Source organism: Vespa crabro, chromosome 6 (genome assembly GCF_910589235.1).
Source record: "Vespa crabro chromosome 6, iyVesCrab1.2, whole genome shotgun sequence".
NCBI lineage: Eukaryota > Metazoa > Arthropoda > Insecta > Hymenoptera > Vespidae > Vespa > Vespa crabro.
The window spans coordinates 5,515,669-5,534,134 of NC_060960.1; the positions used below are offsets into that span (position 1 = coordinate 5,515,669).

The 18,466-nt window shown below is 30.3% G+C and overlaps 3 protein-coding genes across 20 annotated transcripts; 1 reads left to right on the plus strand and 2 right to left on the minus strand.

The window, feature by feature from the left end:
* Positions 1-919: 919 nt before the first annotated feature.
* On the plus strand, positions 920-5,428 carry LOC124425266 (lipoma-preferred partner homolog). Of its 7 annotated transcripts, none has more exons than XM_046965459.1 (6): positions 920-2,385; positions 2,694-2,835; positions 3,011-3,497; positions 3,567-3,904; positions 3,990-4,405; positions 4,485-5,428. In XM_046965459.1, the coding sequence occupies exons 2-6, from the start codon at positions 2,698-2,700 to the stop codon at positions 4,735-4,737; spliced, it is 1,632 nt and encodes a 543-aa protein (XP_046821415.1). In that variant the 5' UTR covers positions 920-2,385; positions 2,694-2,697; the 3' UTR covers positions 4,738-5,428. The 7 variants fall into 7 exon arrangements, with proteins under 7 accessions (XP_046821415.1, XP_046821416.1, XP_046821417.1 ...); XM_046965460.1 differs by having other exon boundaries at positions 920-2,277; XM_046965461.1 differs by having other exon boundaries at positions 920-2,193; positions 3,035-3,497.
* LOC124425263 (atrophin-1-like) lies at positions 2,940-15,685 on the minus strand. 10 transcript variants are annotated; one of them, XR_006942462.1, is made up of 12 exons: positions 14,559-14,956; positions 13,328-13,612; positions 13,077-13,212; positions 12,715-12,834; positions 12,475-12,578; positions 10,602-11,018; positions 9,060-10,343; positions 3,795-3,893; positions 3,576-3,722; positions 3,470-3,482; positions 3,303-3,395; positions 2,940-3,074 (listed from the first exon to the last, which is right to left on the minus strand). XR_006942462.1 is itself a non-coding variant. In XM_046965448.1 (8 exons), exons 2-8 carry the CDS (start codon positions 14,559-14,561, stop codon positions 8,868-8,870), a joined length of 2,541 nt encoding a protein of 846 aa, XP_046821404.1. In that variant the 5' UTR covers positions 14,562-14,753; positions 15,515-15,685; the 3' UTR covers positions 7,040-8,867. The 10 variants fall into 10 exon arrangements, 4 of the variants coding, with proteins under 4 accessions (XP_046821404.1, XP_046821407.1, XP_046821405.1 ...); XR_006942460.1 differs by having other exon boundaries at positions 2,940-3,092; XR_006942461.1 differs by having other exon boundaries at positions 2,940-3,092; positions 3,470-3,722.
* LOC124425268 (basic helix-loop-helix transcription factor scleraxis-like) lies at positions 14,878-18,311 on the minus strand. Of its 3 annotated transcripts, none has more exons than XM_046965468.1 (3): positions 17,244-18,311; positions 16,529-16,820; positions 14,878-16,440 (listed from the first exon to the last, which is right to left on the minus strand). In XM_046965468.1, coding segments are annotated over exons 1-3 (393 nt in total). In that variant the 5' UTR covers positions 17,246-18,311; the 3' UTR covers positions 14,878-16,341. The 3 variants fall into 3 exon arrangements, with proteins under 3 accessions (XP_046821424.1, XP_046821423.1, XP_046821422.1); XM_046965467.1 differs by having other exon boundaries at positions 16,529-16,784; positions 17,250-18,310; XM_046965466.1 differs by having other exon boundaries at positions 17,250-18,307.
* Between the last annotated feature and the right edge of the window lie 155 nt (positions 18,312-18,466).

Sequence of the window (18,466 nt, forward strand, 5' to 3'; positions counted from 1 at the left end):
CATTAAATCTATAATGGCGTCATTATGATAACGAGCATGAAAAGATCGTGATAAGATTTTAGGAACATGAGATTTGTTAAAGTTCGAAATAATATTCAGGTGAAAACAATGAATACTGTAATATTCTAATATAAATGTAAAGTTAAAAAAAAATAGATAACTTAATTGTAATGCATTCGACTTGTAGCTTAAAATAACTACGTTGTTGCATTTCATCGTACCAAAGTGACATTACTGTTATTTTGCGTCATACTCTCTCCCCCTCTCTCTCTCTCACTGTCTCATTAATCAAATTCTTTCTGCCTTTCGTTCAAGAGGCCATAGCAAGGCTAAAGTATATTTTGTAATAGACCATTAATTTAACTTACCGAGTAAAAAATACAATTGTAGTAAAATGCTGTTTTATCATTTGAGTAGACAATTGTCGGTAATAGTAGAACACTGTTTAACAATTTCCAATCATAAATACATTTTGCTTAGTATGGTAGAGTTCAAAACAAGATCCAATTTATTAATATTGTAATAATTTGATTGCCTGACATCGTAATCCATTATAAATTTCCACTTTTACAATTATTTAGTCAAAATGAAAAACAAAAAAATAATAATGCTTATTTTTTTCTATAAAACTAATATTTCCGTATATATTATATTACCCTCGATAGGTATTGTTTTTACTTATTACAAAATGTTTTATTGATGTTTTATTATCAATACGTGTCTTATATTACCAACTTGCCGGTACATTGTACTGTCAGAAAGTAATTTATATATCAATTATTCAATTCGCAGGCCTGTGTATGTTTAATCAAGTTAATACAATTTTCGAAAAAAAAAAAAAAAAAAAAAAAAACAAAAAAAAAAATTATTCAGATATAATTTTTCCGATTGTTTGAAGAAAAAGAACAAACTGCAGAAATAAACAATGTAAATGAACGTTCTAGTTTTATTGAATCAGATTTTATTAAACAATGAATTTCAGTAGATCAGAGATCATTGTAGATCAGCGATGAGCAAGCGGTGGCAACTAATAGATCATATGCATTCCTCGATCCTAATTTGCTTGTTCTGGTAAAATTAGAGAAAAATTTTCCTTCATTTGACGTTGCCATGCCTGCATAGCTTTTGTTTCTGTCTATTTATAACTATGTACTCGATTGATGAGGTAGCTAGTGAATTTACATAAATAATATGGAAACAAATTGATTGATTGTGAAGAAAATATGACCTGCGACGTTGAAGTTATCTATCTTTGTTATAAATTATTTTTGATATCTTTCATAAGTCACGAAAGTCTGTAGTACTCGAAAGAAAATCAACGTCTTGGTTTTTTTTCCATTCGATTTTTTTCCCTATCGCATATCAAAACTATATACGTAATCTTTCTTTATCCCACATTCAATCAACGTTTCTAGTTCCACAATATTGTTTGAGATATTGATCCTTGTACGTTCCTCATATCCGCGATACAAAAGAATATAAAAGAAAATCTATGTCCCATGGAGATAAAAGAAAAAATAAATGAGTCGAATATTTTTGACCTATCGAAATTTATCAGGTATCTCTAATTTTAAGTAACAGTCAATTTCTCGATGAGTCTAATGTTCTTTTAATGAAGTTCTTTCTCGATATCCACGAGAGAACTTTTTAACGATGTATACAGGGGTGTGCAGTGCGTGCATGCATGCACGCAAATGGTCAAATCCCTAGGACGGGGATATTTTAACAAATAAAATTAAAATAAATATATCAAATATTTGTATGAAATTTCATTTAATCTTGTCAATTATATGGAACTCTCGTAGAAATATGTCAATAGACCCACAAAAAAAAAATTAAAACAATAAAAGTACATAAAACGTAAAAAAAATAAGATTGGAAGTTTAAAATGAAGCTACTTGCGATCCGATCCGCATTAAAAGAGGCGGCCAAATATCTCTAGTACACAGGCGGCTAACAACACAATCGGCCTTGGGTGTGGTACAAGCAGAGCCACACGAGTTTTGAATTTTGGGTAATATAAGAATCATTGGAAAGGAATTTCTAAGGTTACATGATAAGGAAGTGTGAATCAGCCGTTCGATATAAGTGATCATAGTGCAACGACGAATTTTACAAACGATAGAATATTTTCCAACTTAGTGTTAACATTGGTCTAAATTCTTTTTTAAATATACATTTTTGACTCACCGGGTAAGTTGACATTTTTCTTCAGTGGTACAAGCTCCATAGTGGTATGATCCCACTTGGAATATACTTTTAGCAGATAAATCTAAAGTAGTATTAAAGATAATTTTCTCTGATAACAAATTCAATACCATACGAATCGAAATATTACGCTTTTCAAATCGAGTACCTCTAAAAATTTGATCTCATATTTAAAAGGTCAACTGCTTTTTTGTAATAATGTAAAAACTATGCTAGAGACAGTTATTAATTATACTAATAAGTATAATATTTTCCTAATTATTTGAATACATTTTTACTAGCCAAACAGTCTTATAGAAATATTAAATTTTTGTGTATTCCGCGTATATATATATATATATATATATATATATATATATATATATATGTATTATAAAAATTATTAATTTGAATATATCATATTAAGAGATTTTCTTTTTTCACCAGCATATTTCTTTTCGCAATATATATTTATAATCTTTGTCTATTTTATTCTACTATTACAGAAAAATGTCTAATGTTAATAATTTAGAGCAACATATTGCAAACTTGCAAATCAATCATGGCGATAATACAATCAAAATGGTTAAATCTGGAAAGAAAGTTGGCCCTGCTGTACCACCAAAACCAAAAAAATGTCAACCTCAGGTCAGTATAATATTTTTTTTATCATAGGAAATGATATGATATTAATATATGATTATTTATACGCCGTCTTGACTTGGGACAACCAATGGTAAAATGTCATAATCTATGATGCTACATTTACATATTTATAATCAATATTATTTTCTTACAAATTGCCCTTAATGCTTTTTGATAGATACCACAAAGTTATTCAATAAAGGCAGCACCGACGCCATCATATAGCACTGTACTCAATAATGCTGGAACAAATGAAAAATCTACAAACTTATACATGAATTCACCTTCTCCATATGTATCAATGAATATGGAAAAGAATGATTTTAACATACCTACATTGACTAATGGAAAAGAGACTGTGAAATTGTATCAAAACAATGAAAATTTCTATGTACATCAAACAAAGGAAAAGTTTGAACCTAAATATGGATATGATGAGAAAAATTATTATTCAAATGTTGGAAATTTACCAGCTCCTCAAGTGCCAGTGGAAGATCGTAATGATAGAGCTACAAATAGTGCGGTATATAGTAATGTTGAATCTCCAGCACCTATTTCTGTTCCTGCACCAAAAAAAACAGAGAAAGATATCATTTACAGTAATATACAATGGAACCCAAAATCAGAGAATACTTACAGTAATCTTCCGTCTACTCATACCAGTGGTAAAATTAATAATATGTATTTAGTTTTTAATGAAAAGTATGCAATTGTAAAATAATGTGTTTTTTCAGATGATTTACCGCCACCTCCTGAGCCTTCAGAATATGTTGCTTGCATTCCAGGAAATTCATTCCCTCCACCCCCTGAAGAATTGCCACCACCACCTAGTCCTGTCTCTTCCAGTTATAGCGAATTGAGACGTGCAACTTATCAAACTGATTTTCCTGCTGGAAATTATCCAAATGACATTTATGGTCCAAGTTCTCAATCTAGCTCAACATATGAGTCTATATACGAACCTATTAATCCTAGACCGCCATCTCAACTATCTTGTAATTATTCAATGTATTCTGGATATGGATCTGCTACTTCAACTCAGCCACAAGGAAAAGTGTCTCCTGTGAAAGAGGTAAGTTTAGAAACTAATAGGGTTTTTTACACAATTACATATACTTGACATTGCTTTTAAGTGAACAATTAATGTATGTTTATAGGTTGATGTTTTAACTGATTTGTTGGTTCAAGGAATGTCAGATAATAGCGAAGAAAGTGATATATATGGTATTTGTGCACAGTGTGGATGTAAAGTCGAAGGAGAGGGTACAGGTTGTTCTGCAATGGATAAAGTCTTTCACATAAATTGTTTTTGTTGTTATGTCTGTAAAGTCAACCTACAGGGTAAACCTTTCTATTCATTGGAAGGTAAACCGTATTGCGAAGAAGATTACTTAAACACTTTGGAAAAATGTTGCGTATGTACTAGGCCAATACTTGATAGAATATTAAGAGCTACTGGGAAACCTTATCATCCATCTTGCTTCACATGTGTAGTTTGTGGACAAAGTTTGGATGGTATACCTTTTACAGTAGATGCTACAAATCAGATACATTGTATTCAATGTTTCCACAAGTAAGTTAATTATAAGTATAAATAAATTTTTTCTTTTTATTTTGTTACAATGTTGCTAAAGATATTAAAATTTTTACAGAAAATTTGCACCTCGTTGTTGTGTGTGTAAATTACCCATCATGCCGGAACCTGGCCAAGATGAAACGGTACGCGTTGTTGCTCTGGATCGTAGTTTTCATATTCAATGTTACAAATGTGAAGATTGTGGTTTAGTATTATCTTCTGATTCAGAAGGTCGTGGCTGTTATCCTTTAGATGATCATGTGTTATGTAAAAGTTGTAATGCAAGCCGCGTACAAGCATTAACATCTCATATGACTACAGAATTATAAATTTTACTGAAATTTTATTTGATGATTAGATTTTCATATTCATATATCATATGTTTGATTAATACTTCAAACATTTTTAAGTAATATTTCTATCTATTGTTTAAAGAAACCAGAATTAAATTTAGAACTTACTTATTCCATAACAAAACATATATATATGTGTATATATATATACACATACCACATACACATACAAACAGTCACGTTGATAGTAGCAAACGTAAGTGACTTTACGTTTTGTGACTGAAACAATATATAACGTAATAAATTTGTATTATTTACGAATATTAAGATTATATTGATAAAAATATTCTTATCATACTGCCGATTTTAAAACTTTACATATAACTATTGTAATAGCAAGTAACAAACGTACTATTGAAAAAAAATATGTAATAAATAATATTAAAGGAATATTATCTATCAACTATTTATAGAAAGCTTCTTTTATGGGGCACTTGTTTCGACATTAAAATAAGAGGTCGTGCCATTTATAAAAAGTTCCATTATTAGAGAAAAGATATTCATAAATATACTAAACATTGTGATCTATATGTAAGTTATTACTAGCTTTTTATTACTTCGAATTTTTTATATGAAATAATAATCAAATGTTTGATTTAATTATTTTATGATTTTCATATATTTCATATTGTAAAAGAAAAAGTGAAATACATTTTATTTATAAAAATGCATAGTCTACTCAATTTACCTTTTTTAAAATATAGTAGTTTAAATATTTGGAAAAAAAAGAAAATTCTATATATTATAAAAACTTATATGCATTAGTTATATATTATTAAATAAACGTGGGAAGAAAGACCGGTTAAAAAAATACCATTTATATTAGAGCATTGTATATTTTACGTTTTCGATGAGATTATATTATTCTTTATTTGCAGGAGAAATTTACAATTACTTGAGTCTATTTGTCCTTACTAGTTTTCTCCAGCTATGTATTCATGCACAGATGACTTTATTAATATATACTAATATTTTGTTTTAAATATATGCATTTCTTATATGTAATATATTTTATTATAATTATTAATATTTATTATTATTATTATTATTATTATTATTATTATTATTATTATTATTATTATTATTATTATAATTATTATTTTATTATTATATTTATTATAATTATTATTATTATTATTATTATTAATATTATTATTAATATTATTATTAATATTATTAATATTATTAATATTATTATTATTATTATTATTATTATTATTATTATTATTATTATTATTATTATTATTATTATTATTATTATTATTATTATAATAGAGTCCTTAAATCTTACAGAATTTTTTGATACAACCTATATGTCATTTTGTGTATAATTTATGTTATATTAATACATAAATTTCTTTCTCACAGAGTATACTTTTATGAGTTATGGAATGCACCATTAACGATGTAACACCGAAATGTAAGTTGAAAATATTGTATGTATATTGGAAAAACTTGAACATTTATTCAGTAAATTTCAAAACATTCGATTAATTTTTGAAATCATTTTTTAATTAAAGCGATTATCAAATGTTTTAAAACTAATTGGAAAATTTAACTTATCAAATACGAATAATATAAACTTAAGCTTTGGAAAAATTGCTATACAAAAAATTCATGTAAATAATTGTTTGCTGTAATAGGCCACTTAATATTTTCGAATATTGTAAGTTTACAATAAAAAAGAAACAAAAAATATATATACATGCAAACACATGGCAATTTTGAAATAACTTGTCTCTAACTTAAACACGCATATAATATGTAGCATTCCACAGCTCTAAATGCATACTTCACATGTTTCATATAATACCTTTATACTCTTGTAATTTACTACATATTGTACTAGCATACAGCTTAGATTCTTTTTATTTATTATATACTTTACGAAGTATATATTATCCTTTATTTCACATCAGTACTATTCTACGTCAAATTTTAGTACATAGATCCTCCTAAACAATAATCAAATTATAATTTTCGTTATTTCTTATCAGTACCAAACTCAACATAGAATTGCACTTTACATACCATTTTCATAGAGATATATATATATATAATGTATATATATTTAATATGTATGTATATATATATATATATATTTATGAAATATGCGTGTGTGTGAACCGACACACTAGCACACGAATGCTTACATACAAATCTGTACTTGCACACAGTAGTCACAGCCACCTGTCCAAATTCGCGCACACGCACACTTAAGATACGCATTTGTCGCACTTATTTTAAATACCTTCGGTATGTTATAATATTTTTTTTGTATATATATATATATGCATATGTATATTGCTGGGATATCTTCTGTGTATTATACATAGAAATAGGTGCCGAAATGTGCTGCTCTTTTTCTAGAATCATTCGTACGACCATCAGGGGTCCTACAATTTGGCTGTTGCATTTTAGTATGTTTTTCTTGTTTCTTTTTCATTTTTTTAATGTTCTCTAATACCAACCTAACAGCATACTTTCGCACTTCCAAATTCGCTGAGCGTTGTTGGACTTTACAGCCCATAAATCAATAAATAAATAGAGGAACAACAATCTTCAAACATCTTTTTTTTCTTATAACAACATTAGAGGCTCTTGGAACGTAACGCAACAAATGTTCAACAATACAATTACGAAAACAAATAGAAGGCACTCTTGCTTTTTAATAAATTAATTTCTTTGTAACGACTCACAAGTTCTACATACTCTAGGCCTTGATGTGTCATCTAAATACAGTCTGATGTCTTTTAACTTTTCCTCTACGTGCCGCGATATCTCTATATCATCACAGCGTACGAACCTTCGGTGTAACATTTCCTGTTCACGTTTTTAAATAGATAATAATAGCTATAATATGCGAGATATGAGATAACAAATTTCTCATTATAGATAAAAGAAATTTACGTTCATAACAATTAGGTAGAATATTATTTAACTTTTTATATTATAATAATTTAATTATTGTTATTTGCTTGGAAGCTCACAGCCGACACATTTTTTTAATTCATTATTTTTTTTAGTATTTTATCTTATTCGTTGGGCACAGGGCATTTCACTTTAATATTTTTTAACTGCTAAATATACGATGTTTGCGCGGAAATTTACCGAAAAAAAAATTAACGAATTTGTGTCCGCTCTATTTTAAAAGGCGTGAGAACATTCACGGTCACTCTAATTAAACTATAAGTACGATACCACTTCAGGTAGAAAAAGAAACACAGATGTGGCAGTGCCTTGAGCAACCGTTGTGAAATGAATTCTATTTGCCTCCCTATTACCCCTCTGTTTTTTCTTTTTGAACACATGACAAATCGCTCATCTTTGTACGATAACAATTATTTGTTTCTATCTTTTTTTGCTTATCCATCTAACTACTCTAGCCATGCTCGTGAGATTCATGTTTGTCGAGCCTATCACGCATAACGTCAAATACTGCATAATATGGATGTAAATGATGAATTATATCAGTATCTATTAAGATATAATGTTTATATCATTAATATTTGACTCTTTTAAAAGATAATTTATAACTGACTTTGAGTTTAACGCTAATTATATCTGTCATCTTCAATATATATATATATATATATATATTATATTAAATGTTATATATACATAGATGTACATGCATGTATGCATGCATATAAATACATTTATGTATATATTTACATATTATATATCGTGTATATGTGTCTCATACTAATAATAATTTTGTGTTTTCATCTGTGTATCTATGTGTTGAATGCTTTTATATGCGTATGTATGTATGTACGTATATATATATATATATATATATATGTATCTATGTATCTATGTATGTATGTATATTTGTTGTATTATATTGTTTTGTTTTATTAATATGTATGCACACATATCCACACGCGCTCGCTCGCTTAATAATTTAATAAAGTTTTTATTTTATATATGAAGAATTTAATTTACAGTTTGAATGTCTACTTTTTGGATTTAGGACTGAGATCACAAGAGAAATTGTATAACAATGCATACTCATGCAGTATCATGCAAATTTTTTTGGCCGACATTCAGATCATATGATTTCAAATGAATAAGAAAGCAAACATAGATGTGAAAGAAAGTTCTTAGAGGGTCAGAGCTTGTATCTGATGGCATGTATCGTTCAACTGATTCTGATCCCCTGTAGAATGAGCTGGATGCGTTTGGGGTGTACCTGGTGGTGTAATAGGCATTCTACCAACAGCAGGAGGAGCATCACCTGCACCTCCCAAGCTATCTTCGGATACTTTACCACTTGATTGCATTATACTATTCACCTTATATTTGCTTTGCCGCAACATAGTTTGCGAATTAGCACTCGAATATTTTTCAGTTGTCTTCCTATTTGCAGACAATGTTGGAGCTACTGTATACCGACGTTGGCCAGATTGTTGCTGCTGTTGTTGCTGCTGGTGCTGAGATGGCAGGGAGGGTTGATAACGGTTTTGAGCCGGTGGATAATACGGGACCTGAGGGGTGGGTGGTGATAAAGTTGGAAGGGGTCGAGTCATGGGGGAGTATGGTGCTGGCGGTGGACTCGCCGGCTTATCTGAACTTGTTGAATCTGTTGTTTGCAAACCCTGTGAAGAGGTGGTACTATCTATTTGACTCATAGTAGAAGATTCATTGCTTTGACTGCTACTATTCAAATTGTCAAATTGATTAGCAGATACAGAACCTGTGGTTCTATAATTATTCGATGCATTCCTCCTACCTGAGGTATAGTTCGTTGATTTATATCCGATCGTGTTGTCAAAATATTGATCTGTATTATAGTTCGTATTTTTACGTCCATTCGCGTAGTCGAAGTTTTGATTTATATTCATATTTCCAATCTTCTGTGAACTATTATTAGATGGATTGTATGTTTGATTATTAAAATTAATATTGGATCCAAAATTACCAGGCTTGCTTAAATTTTGACTCGAAGTGTAATTTCCAGATTTTTGTGTCAAAAAACAAGCCGGAGAGCCCACATTGGAAACAGCAGTTCGTTTGCTATATTGAACTGGTAATCGAGAAGATGTCATAGCAATGGTTGCATACTTATGAGTTCCATCTACATTAGTATACTTATGTGGCAATGAATTTCCTACACTTTGAGGTTTACTAAAAGTGTTTGGATTGATTACCGCTATATGATTTTGAGATTTAACATAATTGCTTTGAGTTATTGTTATACTTGATTTGGTATAATCTCTGGAATTGAGATGTGTTTTAGTACTTGACTCAAATTGTGAAATTGATGGAGGTGTTGGTAAAAGACTGGCACCACCAGAAGTATTGTGAAATTGTGGTGGATGTGTATGAGGAATGTAAACAGGATGATAAACTATAGCTCTACAATGCATTTGATTTGCACTGCAATCATCTACTTCATTTAAACATGTTTGTGAGTTATGTAAATTAGTAGTATGTATCGCGATTGGATGGTAATTGGTGTAACGACTGGACATAGGAAATTTTAGAGGCATTAGGGATACCAGAGGCGTAGCTGATCCTGAAGCAGCTTGTGATTCACCATGTGGTTGCTCCGAGTGGCTTGATGTCGAACGTGAATCCTATGATTTATGTTAACAAATAGTAGGAATACTATTTAGAATGAATATTTTATGATCTAAACACTCTTGTGGTAGAAGATTACTAATTAAATGATAGAAAATTTCTCGTATTTCGATATTTCTCGATGAAATTCCATAGAAAGATCATTAACGTGATTCAATGAGTAAAATCTTATCTATTAAATAAGAGAATTTCTAAAAATCTATATGAAAATACTTAATCAGGGATACATACATGCAATTGAAATGTTGACTTACCTCTTGCGGAGCAGTTTGATTGTCTGATGTAGTAGTTTGTTGACACGAAGTATCAGGGGAGTAAACAAGTAGTTGATGATCAGACAATCCAATAGGTGCATGAGCAGGAGGTGGTGGAGGTGGCCCAGCTGCAAAAGAGTAATAAAGATGATCCATTTGTGGCGGAGGCGGTCCTGTGGGCACTGGTGGATGATGATGTGGTGGTGGTGCAGCAGGAGCATAAAAGTGTGCAGGAGGTGGTGGATGAAGAGACGGGAGCGTTGGCGGTGGACCCGTTGCTGGACTATTTGCTCCTGTACCATTATTGCCACTGTTGTTATTATTGCCACCACTACTTGTGTTGCTCTGCGAACTGCTGGTAGTAAATAGATATGGTGAAGCTCCAGCAGCAGCTGCTCCTGCGTAATATGGTTCGTACTAAACAAACAAAATATCTTAGGCTTAGTTGTTTGTTTTCTAAAGATTACAACTTACAAAAAAGATAATAAAACAAATTTCTTATATGAAGCAAATATATAATATAATGAGATATTGCATAAAATTTACAGCTTTTAGAAGATCTTCTTAAATCTGCATATCACTTTGTACATCATTGCTAGGTGAATTAAGAAGCTATATGAAAGTAGAATAAGGAAAGTAAGTACATAAATGAATGTGTACCAGATGAAAAAAATAATAAGTATAAGCCATAAACACATTTAATAGTTACGAATGTTCACTATTGTTAAAAATATTATATGTATATATGTATTTAAAATATATACTTATTAGAATTTCAAGAACTATAACTCAAGTATTTGATATACTAACTTGAACTATTGGAAATAAACATATACAGTATTTTCTTGAAGTTCATGATACATTATTAATCTACCTTGAAGTATGCAATGTCATGAATTTACACTTTAGTAAATATGTGACTATATTTTATTGTTATATTCTTTCATGAATAAAATTCTTACCAAATAAAGTAGTTATAAGTACAACAAAGCAAGTAGTAAAATATTTACATATTTTTTGACTTGTTTTATATGAACATCACTCAAAAAATATATTTTATTTACTAAATGTACATATGTACATTTGTTATACTCCTGTATTTTTTTATTAATTAATTACTTTTTCTATAAATAAGATCATCTAATGAAATATGATAATGGAAAACAAACAGTATAATGAAAATAATTTATCAATTATCATATAATTAAACATTATAGTGCATAGTATATATCATATGTTATTATTATATTTACATGTACTTAGGTAGTCCAATAATTATGAACATTTTTAATGATGAATACAAATATTCTTTTGGTCTTAATTTTTTTCCTTTTTACTGAAATATTTAATTCTATAATTAAATAAAAATATTAATATTAGTTCTCTCCAAAATAGGAAGAAGAAAGGATCTTTCTGTTCAAATAGATATTTTTAGGATAAAAAATTAGATTAATTGCATATAAATACTGACGTAAGTGGTATGACATTGTTGGTGTAGTATTAAAACATGATGTGATAACTCTAAGTGGGCATGCAACAATAGGCCATGCGGAAGGCACAATAAAAAGAATGCACAAAAATAACATGTTGCATGCTATTCACTTAGCATTAGACCATGTACCTTTAGACCTCAATACTGTATAGCGTCGAGAAGAACGTAAGTAGGCATTTGTTGAGGGTTGGGTAGAAACGCCGGTGGTATGGCTTCCCCCATCAAACCGTTTGTCTGTCAAACCGTAACCGATATACCGTTTAATATAATGGTTGCTACATGAACCCACAGTCTTTTGAGAATATGCAAGGATGTATGGAGGATCCAATTCTAATATTACGAAAAAAAGAATTAAAGAACTGTCTATCATAATTTACTTACCGGCATGGGTGGATACTGGTACTGTTGTGGCATGTATAAAGATGGTGCTGGACATGGATACATAACTGGAGCAAAAGTTTGATGACCAGTAGTAGCTTGAGGACCTGTAATCAGAAATAATTATGAAATACTGAACAATATCTACTGTCGTGTATATCAGTAATATATAAATTTGTATAAAATTTGGTTAAGATTGTAGTTATATAATATTAACTTATAAGTTTACTCAAAAATATTTACCAAAAACACCTGTAGCTTGATAAATTGTCGCAGGATCTGCTGGTGGTGCTATAGGAGTTCCTGGTGCAGGTGCCGCTGCATTGTAGAATGTCATACCATTCTGGTATGTAAGACCCATACCTGTGCAGACAATTTATTTTCAAAATACTCATACTTTCACTGATACACTGTATAAATATGTTTTTTTTAAATAAAATTAAAAGATTTTAATATTTTATTACATATCAATATTGGCATAACACATTTATAAAACCTTAAAATGTATACTATGTAAATGTATGTAAATATATCATCAAAATGTTAAAATTAGATATTTGTAATATAAGTACATTTTTATAACTTTCATTAATAAATAAACTAACCATTCGCATAATAATAAGTACTACTAGGCACAGAGGGTGGTGAACCAGAACCACCATCGAATGATCTGTTGAAGGGCTGTTTCTTGATTGCAGGAGCTATATTAAGTTTTCTCTCTCTTAGGACAATACATTCAGGCTGTAATTAACACAAATTTATCTTTGTAATCTAAATTTTTAATAAATATCGATAAACATTTACGTACAAAAGTTATTTTAAAATACAAATCAATATAAATAATGGTATTACAAACCTCTTGTTGAAGCCGTTTAGCTTCTTCTTCAGTTTCAAATGTGACAAAACCATAGCCTTTTGAAACTCCAGCACGATCAGCAATTATTTTCGTAGCTTTCACAGTACCATATTGAGAAAAAAGTTCTGCAAGTTCTGCCTCACTTGTACTTGCTGAGATTCCCCCAACAAATATACGATTAGGTACCAATGTACCATACTTTGGAGCTGCCATGGTCAGACTTGTGGCTGAAGCAGGGCTAGAAGATGGGCTGGACTCCTCTGTACCGCCCGTTGATGCCGAACTCTAAACAATGGAACAAGGATATAGAAACATTATTTTATTTACAAAATTATATTGAAAAAGTATTGTCAATTAATAGAAATTGTATAAGAAAATAACATCGCAAACAGAAATAATAATGCTTCGAATTGAAAAATATACGAGACTAAATCTAATACACGACTATTCAATGATACAATAAATGAAATTATATATAAAATATAAAAAAATGAAAAAGAAAGAAATAAAAAGCCGATAAACGATCAAAATATATTAATCCATTTGAAAAAAAAAAAAGAGTATCATATAGGCACGAAACTTGACAATACATTTTGACACAAAGGAAGGTGAAAAAGAAAGTTGGAAAAAATATTTGGAAAAATCACGATAATTCTGTCGGACGGGTATTCAGCAGTTTACGACTACCTTCAGACACGTGCATGTGACCCGACCGTCTCAAGCAGCCGCTTTAACGACTCCGCTTGGATCGTGACGGTGACGAAGTGCGAACTAGGAAAGAAAAACAAAAGACGCATATAATCCGGTACGACTTTGAAGGGTCCCTTTCTGTCGTCGAGAGGCAGGTTATGCGTCGCTGTCAGGCCGTCGTTGCGTCGCGTTATCGTTGACGATGAGGCGAGTTCGTAGACGATATTCACGGCCAAAGCCAGCCGTCAATTGAACGCGAGGTGTCGGCGAGAGAGCTGCCTAAAAATATTGACAAGCAAGAGAAGACGTCGGTCCGTACGGAACGTAGGACGAATTGCCACCTGTACGGGGGTGGTAATTAAAAGGCGCGTAAAAAAGAGGGGGAGGTGATGCCTAAATTAAAGGAAGGCTTCACCGAGACGCATGTCCTCTTCTATTTCGAAACCGAAAGGAAAAAATCGGAGAAGTGCGGAGAAGCGCAAAAGGTGGTACAATTCTTTAAGGGATGTTGTAAGAATGTCTTCGTTTTAAAGTCACTCACCATCTTCGCGAGAGTCGGGCGTGTAAAGTGAGTCCGCTGGCTTTGCTAATTTTCGTCGTAGCAGCTTTTGAGTACCCTGGCCTCGCTCGAGGGTCACCTGGGTGCCCAGGGACTGCCAAGGAGCGTTGCGACCGCTTTGAAAGGACTTCCAGCCTCCGGCGAAGCTGCTGTTCCTTCTCGCTGAACTTCCAAACACTACAGAGACACTTTTACAAGATGGCAGCCGTACTTGCCGCGAAGCGCGCCAAATCGTCTCTATTTCAATTTTTTTGACTAGTTCTATGTCTAACGTTTCTAGTGTTATTTCTACATGAATTTCTTGCTTTTCCTTTTCCCTCCTCTCTTTGTCTTTTATACCTTGATTCATACGACTGAACACTCAAATATTATCAGTGTTATTGAAAGTAAGCCAGAAGTACCAAGAACTTGTATTTCCGATGCTTTCTATCCAATAAGCGAATTATAGATTTACTAGTCAATTTCTGATTTACGTACATATTATTATACGAATGCTTAATAAATATCTATAACAAATTTACTACATTGATAGCCTTCAGATGTCTCATATGTATATGTTTACAATCTTATTAAAGAAAAGAATACATAGTATAATTATGTTTATATCGTATATAGTAATATTTTAGGTATATTTATTTATAATATAACCATGAATGAGTAAGACCGAGAAAAATAACTTACTTATAAATCGAGTGGTTAGAAAACTTGTCAAAAATTATTCCACGTTAAAATACTTCGATTTATGATAATAAAAAATTTGTTTACTTTTTACAAGAAAAACAAGTACGATTTGATGCATTTGTTCTTACAAATCGCGTTAAATAGAAAAGAAAAATCTAGATGTTTATTTGGTACTATTCCGCCATAACAACGGTAGTCGGTTACTTCTGAACATTATGTGCTAGTAAATCATAATAAATATTTCATCGAATTCTTACCTAATTTGTCCTAAACGCTCCAGAGTGGTTTTCTTCGAATATCAACATGATTACAGATCAAATACTTTCTAATCAACAAGCGAATAAAAACACTGAAATTGAAACGAGAAACGAGAACGGAGGAAAAAACTAAAATATGCCTCCTCACTGCATTGTTGGACTTCGAAGACTGAAACATTCGCCGCCTTACTACGTTAACAATGATTGTACTTCTTTTAATCGTAAATTGTTCTTATTTTGCCTACAAAATTAATAAAAAATTCTTAGATTATACGATTTTTAAATTAAAAAATTGTTTATAACAAAATGAAATATATTAAATGAATAATATTTTTATTAATGTGATCAGAATGTTTCTTCTTAATTTTGTTTTGATCATAGTTGTATCAGACGCCGAAGCTTAAATGTTTATCGAAAAACAAATGATCCGTTTCAATAGCAACGAGTCTTTGTTTTATAACATATTTCTTACATATACATAAATATTAACATGTTAGATCATATAATACATATAAATCCCTTCAAAAAACCGACAATAAATAAATAAATCAAAATCATTTACTAAAACAGATTATATTTTCTTCAACAAAATAGTCATATTTATTTGATATATATTTTTTTCTATTTCTCTTCTTATAAAAATGTATGAAATTTTTGAACATTTGATCACATAAATTATTAATTATATGAATACAGCATGCATACCAGTCCATTATAGATTCTTGTAATAGAATCACTATTGTATGCAAGAAATTTATTAAAAAAATATATATTTACACAAAATTTACAAGAAATATATTCTTTAATATATATATCTATATATAATTTTAATCAATACACTTTGTAGAATTCCCTGGAACAAAGATATATGGTGTCATATTATGACTTTGATAATCAGAAAGAATTTCTGAATTACCATTTGTATTCTGAAAATAAATGAAGCCATTAGGATCTTTTCTAATATAATAAACGTTTGAAAGATTGAAAATATTGAAAAAAGTATTGCTGGCTTACATATTTTTTATGCATAGCAAGGCAGAAAGTGCAAACTTGTGGTCTAGCTTGCATATCACTCCAATCACTTGTTGAGTATACTCGACCACTTTCTTCTAGTTGTAAACAAGGTTGATCCATAGCACCAACAACAAGAACTGCGCCCAAGTGACTGATGTAACTACTCGCTAATCTGAGAGTCTCTATTTTGGATAATTTTCTATCTGCTGGCTCCGTTGGAATCAATGTTCTCAATGCGCTGAAAGCTGTGTTCACGCTGCACAGTGAAGATTGCTTTTCTTGAATCGTGAACCTGTATTTATTGACAATGTTTTTCAATGATTTTATTCCAAATAAATAGTGCTAGAAAAGAATATCTTTTTTCCTTCTCCATGAGCTTTCCTTGAAAGACATAATTAGTCTTTAGTTTGAAATTGTCCCAAAGAAGGCAGAGGAGAGAGAAAACCTTTCTAGAACACATACTAACACAAAATCATTGAAAAATACTGTACACTGAAAGAAACGTTACCGATTGTTTTTTATCGGTAATGTTACTGATACCATTATGAAATAATATATACTATATATTAATAATAAATCTAAACTTATATATATATATATATATATATATATGTGTATATAAATATATATACATATATACAGAGCATTTTTTAATGATTTATTGCCATGTTTTATATACTTATTATTATGAAAAAATATTTAATTAAAGCCTTACATTTACCTGTGAGTTCTATCTCTTTCACGTGCGTTAGCTTGATATCTCTGTTTATTTGATTCTTCTTTTTTACGCGTAGTCATTGTTTTCAATACTTATTTCGAAATGATATTAGAACGTTTTTTAAACTCTTATCCAGTCGCGGCAAGAACGTCTTTATGAATGAGTGTTACTCCAATTTCCTTCAGTTCCTCCAGTTTATGGAAGTCCCCTCTCATGCGTTACCGCCAATCCCCACCCCGACCCTCGCTGCAACGGAACATATGTGAAGTACACGTGCATGGGATCAGGGCCGCAGGATCGTATAACATGAGAGAACATGAATATTTGAAAGCCGAATTTTTGGCAAATAGGGCCAATAATAAAAATATAACTTTACTCTATATATATATATATATAAATTTATGTATACATAAAATAATTTTTAAAATATAAATTTATTATCAAATAAGTAAATACGTGATGAAAATATATAATTAAAAGTTATCAAGATTAATTGTGTAGATTTATTTGAAATCATCTATTAGTTGATCGTCTTATTTTTTGTATGTACTATGAACGATCTGAACAACGAAATATGTATATTTAACTCTTAGGAATATACACGAGTACTTGCGGGCGCCAAGACTCCCACGTAATATGGTCAGAAGCTGAGTTTCACATTACACTCAATAAAAACAAGTCGTTGAGCGGTAGTAGGGCGAGGAAAACAAATTCCATCTGTAAAACTAATTAGGACACTTTCATACGGCTTCCAGACGGTGGCGGATAGTTACTAACAACTTCATGTTTCAATTTTTGTGCCTGTAAAAAAAGTCCTTGGTGAAGATAAAATTTTTCTCTTTTTTTTCTTTTTCTTTTATCTTTCATTTTAAATACGGATTTTGCAAATATTAATTGTACTGTTGCAAACGAAAATTTTAATTATTGAAGTTTCATTAATCTTCAATATTGGTATAATTTGATAACATGACTTAACATATATGAACGTATATACTTTTTTAAATCATAAAAAATCTATTGCTGAAAAATAAAAAAATTTCTTATCATTATATAAAATATTATATACTATAACAATCGTTTCATGAATATTATTATATATTTGTAAATGCATTAATCATATAAAATAAAAAACGTTCTTAACAATGTAATAAATAAAACCACTGCACAAAAAATTATTAATGTAAATTATACATATTTTTTTTTCTAAATAAGCAATAAAG

Excerpts from the sequence above, each read along its gene's own strand:
- LOC124425266 (XM_046965459.1), top strand. The coding sequence starts at position 2,698 with ATGTCTAATGTTAATAATTTAGAGCAACATATTGCAAACTTGCAAATC. Across the intron at positions 3,498-3,566 it reads TCCGTCTACTCATACCAGTG|ATGATTTACCGCCACCTCCT; the intron begins GTAAAATTAATA and ends GTGTTTTTTCAG. Across the intron at positions 4,406-4,484 it reads TGTATTCAATGTTTCCACAA|AAAATTTGCACCTCGTTGTT; the intron begins GTAAGTTAATTA and ends AAATTTTTACAG.
- LOC124425263 (XM_046965448.1), bottom strand. Across the intron at positions 13,213-13,327 it reads CTAAACGGCTTCAACAAGAG|CCTGAATGTATTGTCCTAAG; the intron begins GTTTGTAATACC and ends TGTTAATTACAG. Across the intron at positions 10,344-10,601 it reads ATCAAACTGCTCCGCAAGAG|GATTCACGTTCGACATCAAG; the intron begins GTAAGTCAACAT and ends CATAAATCATAG.
- LOC124425268 (XM_046965466.1), bottom strand. The coding sequence starts at position 17,326 with ATGACTACGCGTAAAAAAGAAGAATCAAATAAACAGAGATATCAAGCT. Across the intron at positions 16,821-17,249 it reads GAAAGAGATAGAACTCACAG|GTTCACGATTCAAGAAAAGC; the intron begins GTAAATGTAAGG and ends CAATAAATACAG. Across the intron at positions 16,441-16,528 it reads TTGCTATGCATAAAAAATAT|AATACAAATGGTAATTCAGA; the intron begins GTAAGCCAGCAA and ends ATTTATTTTCAG.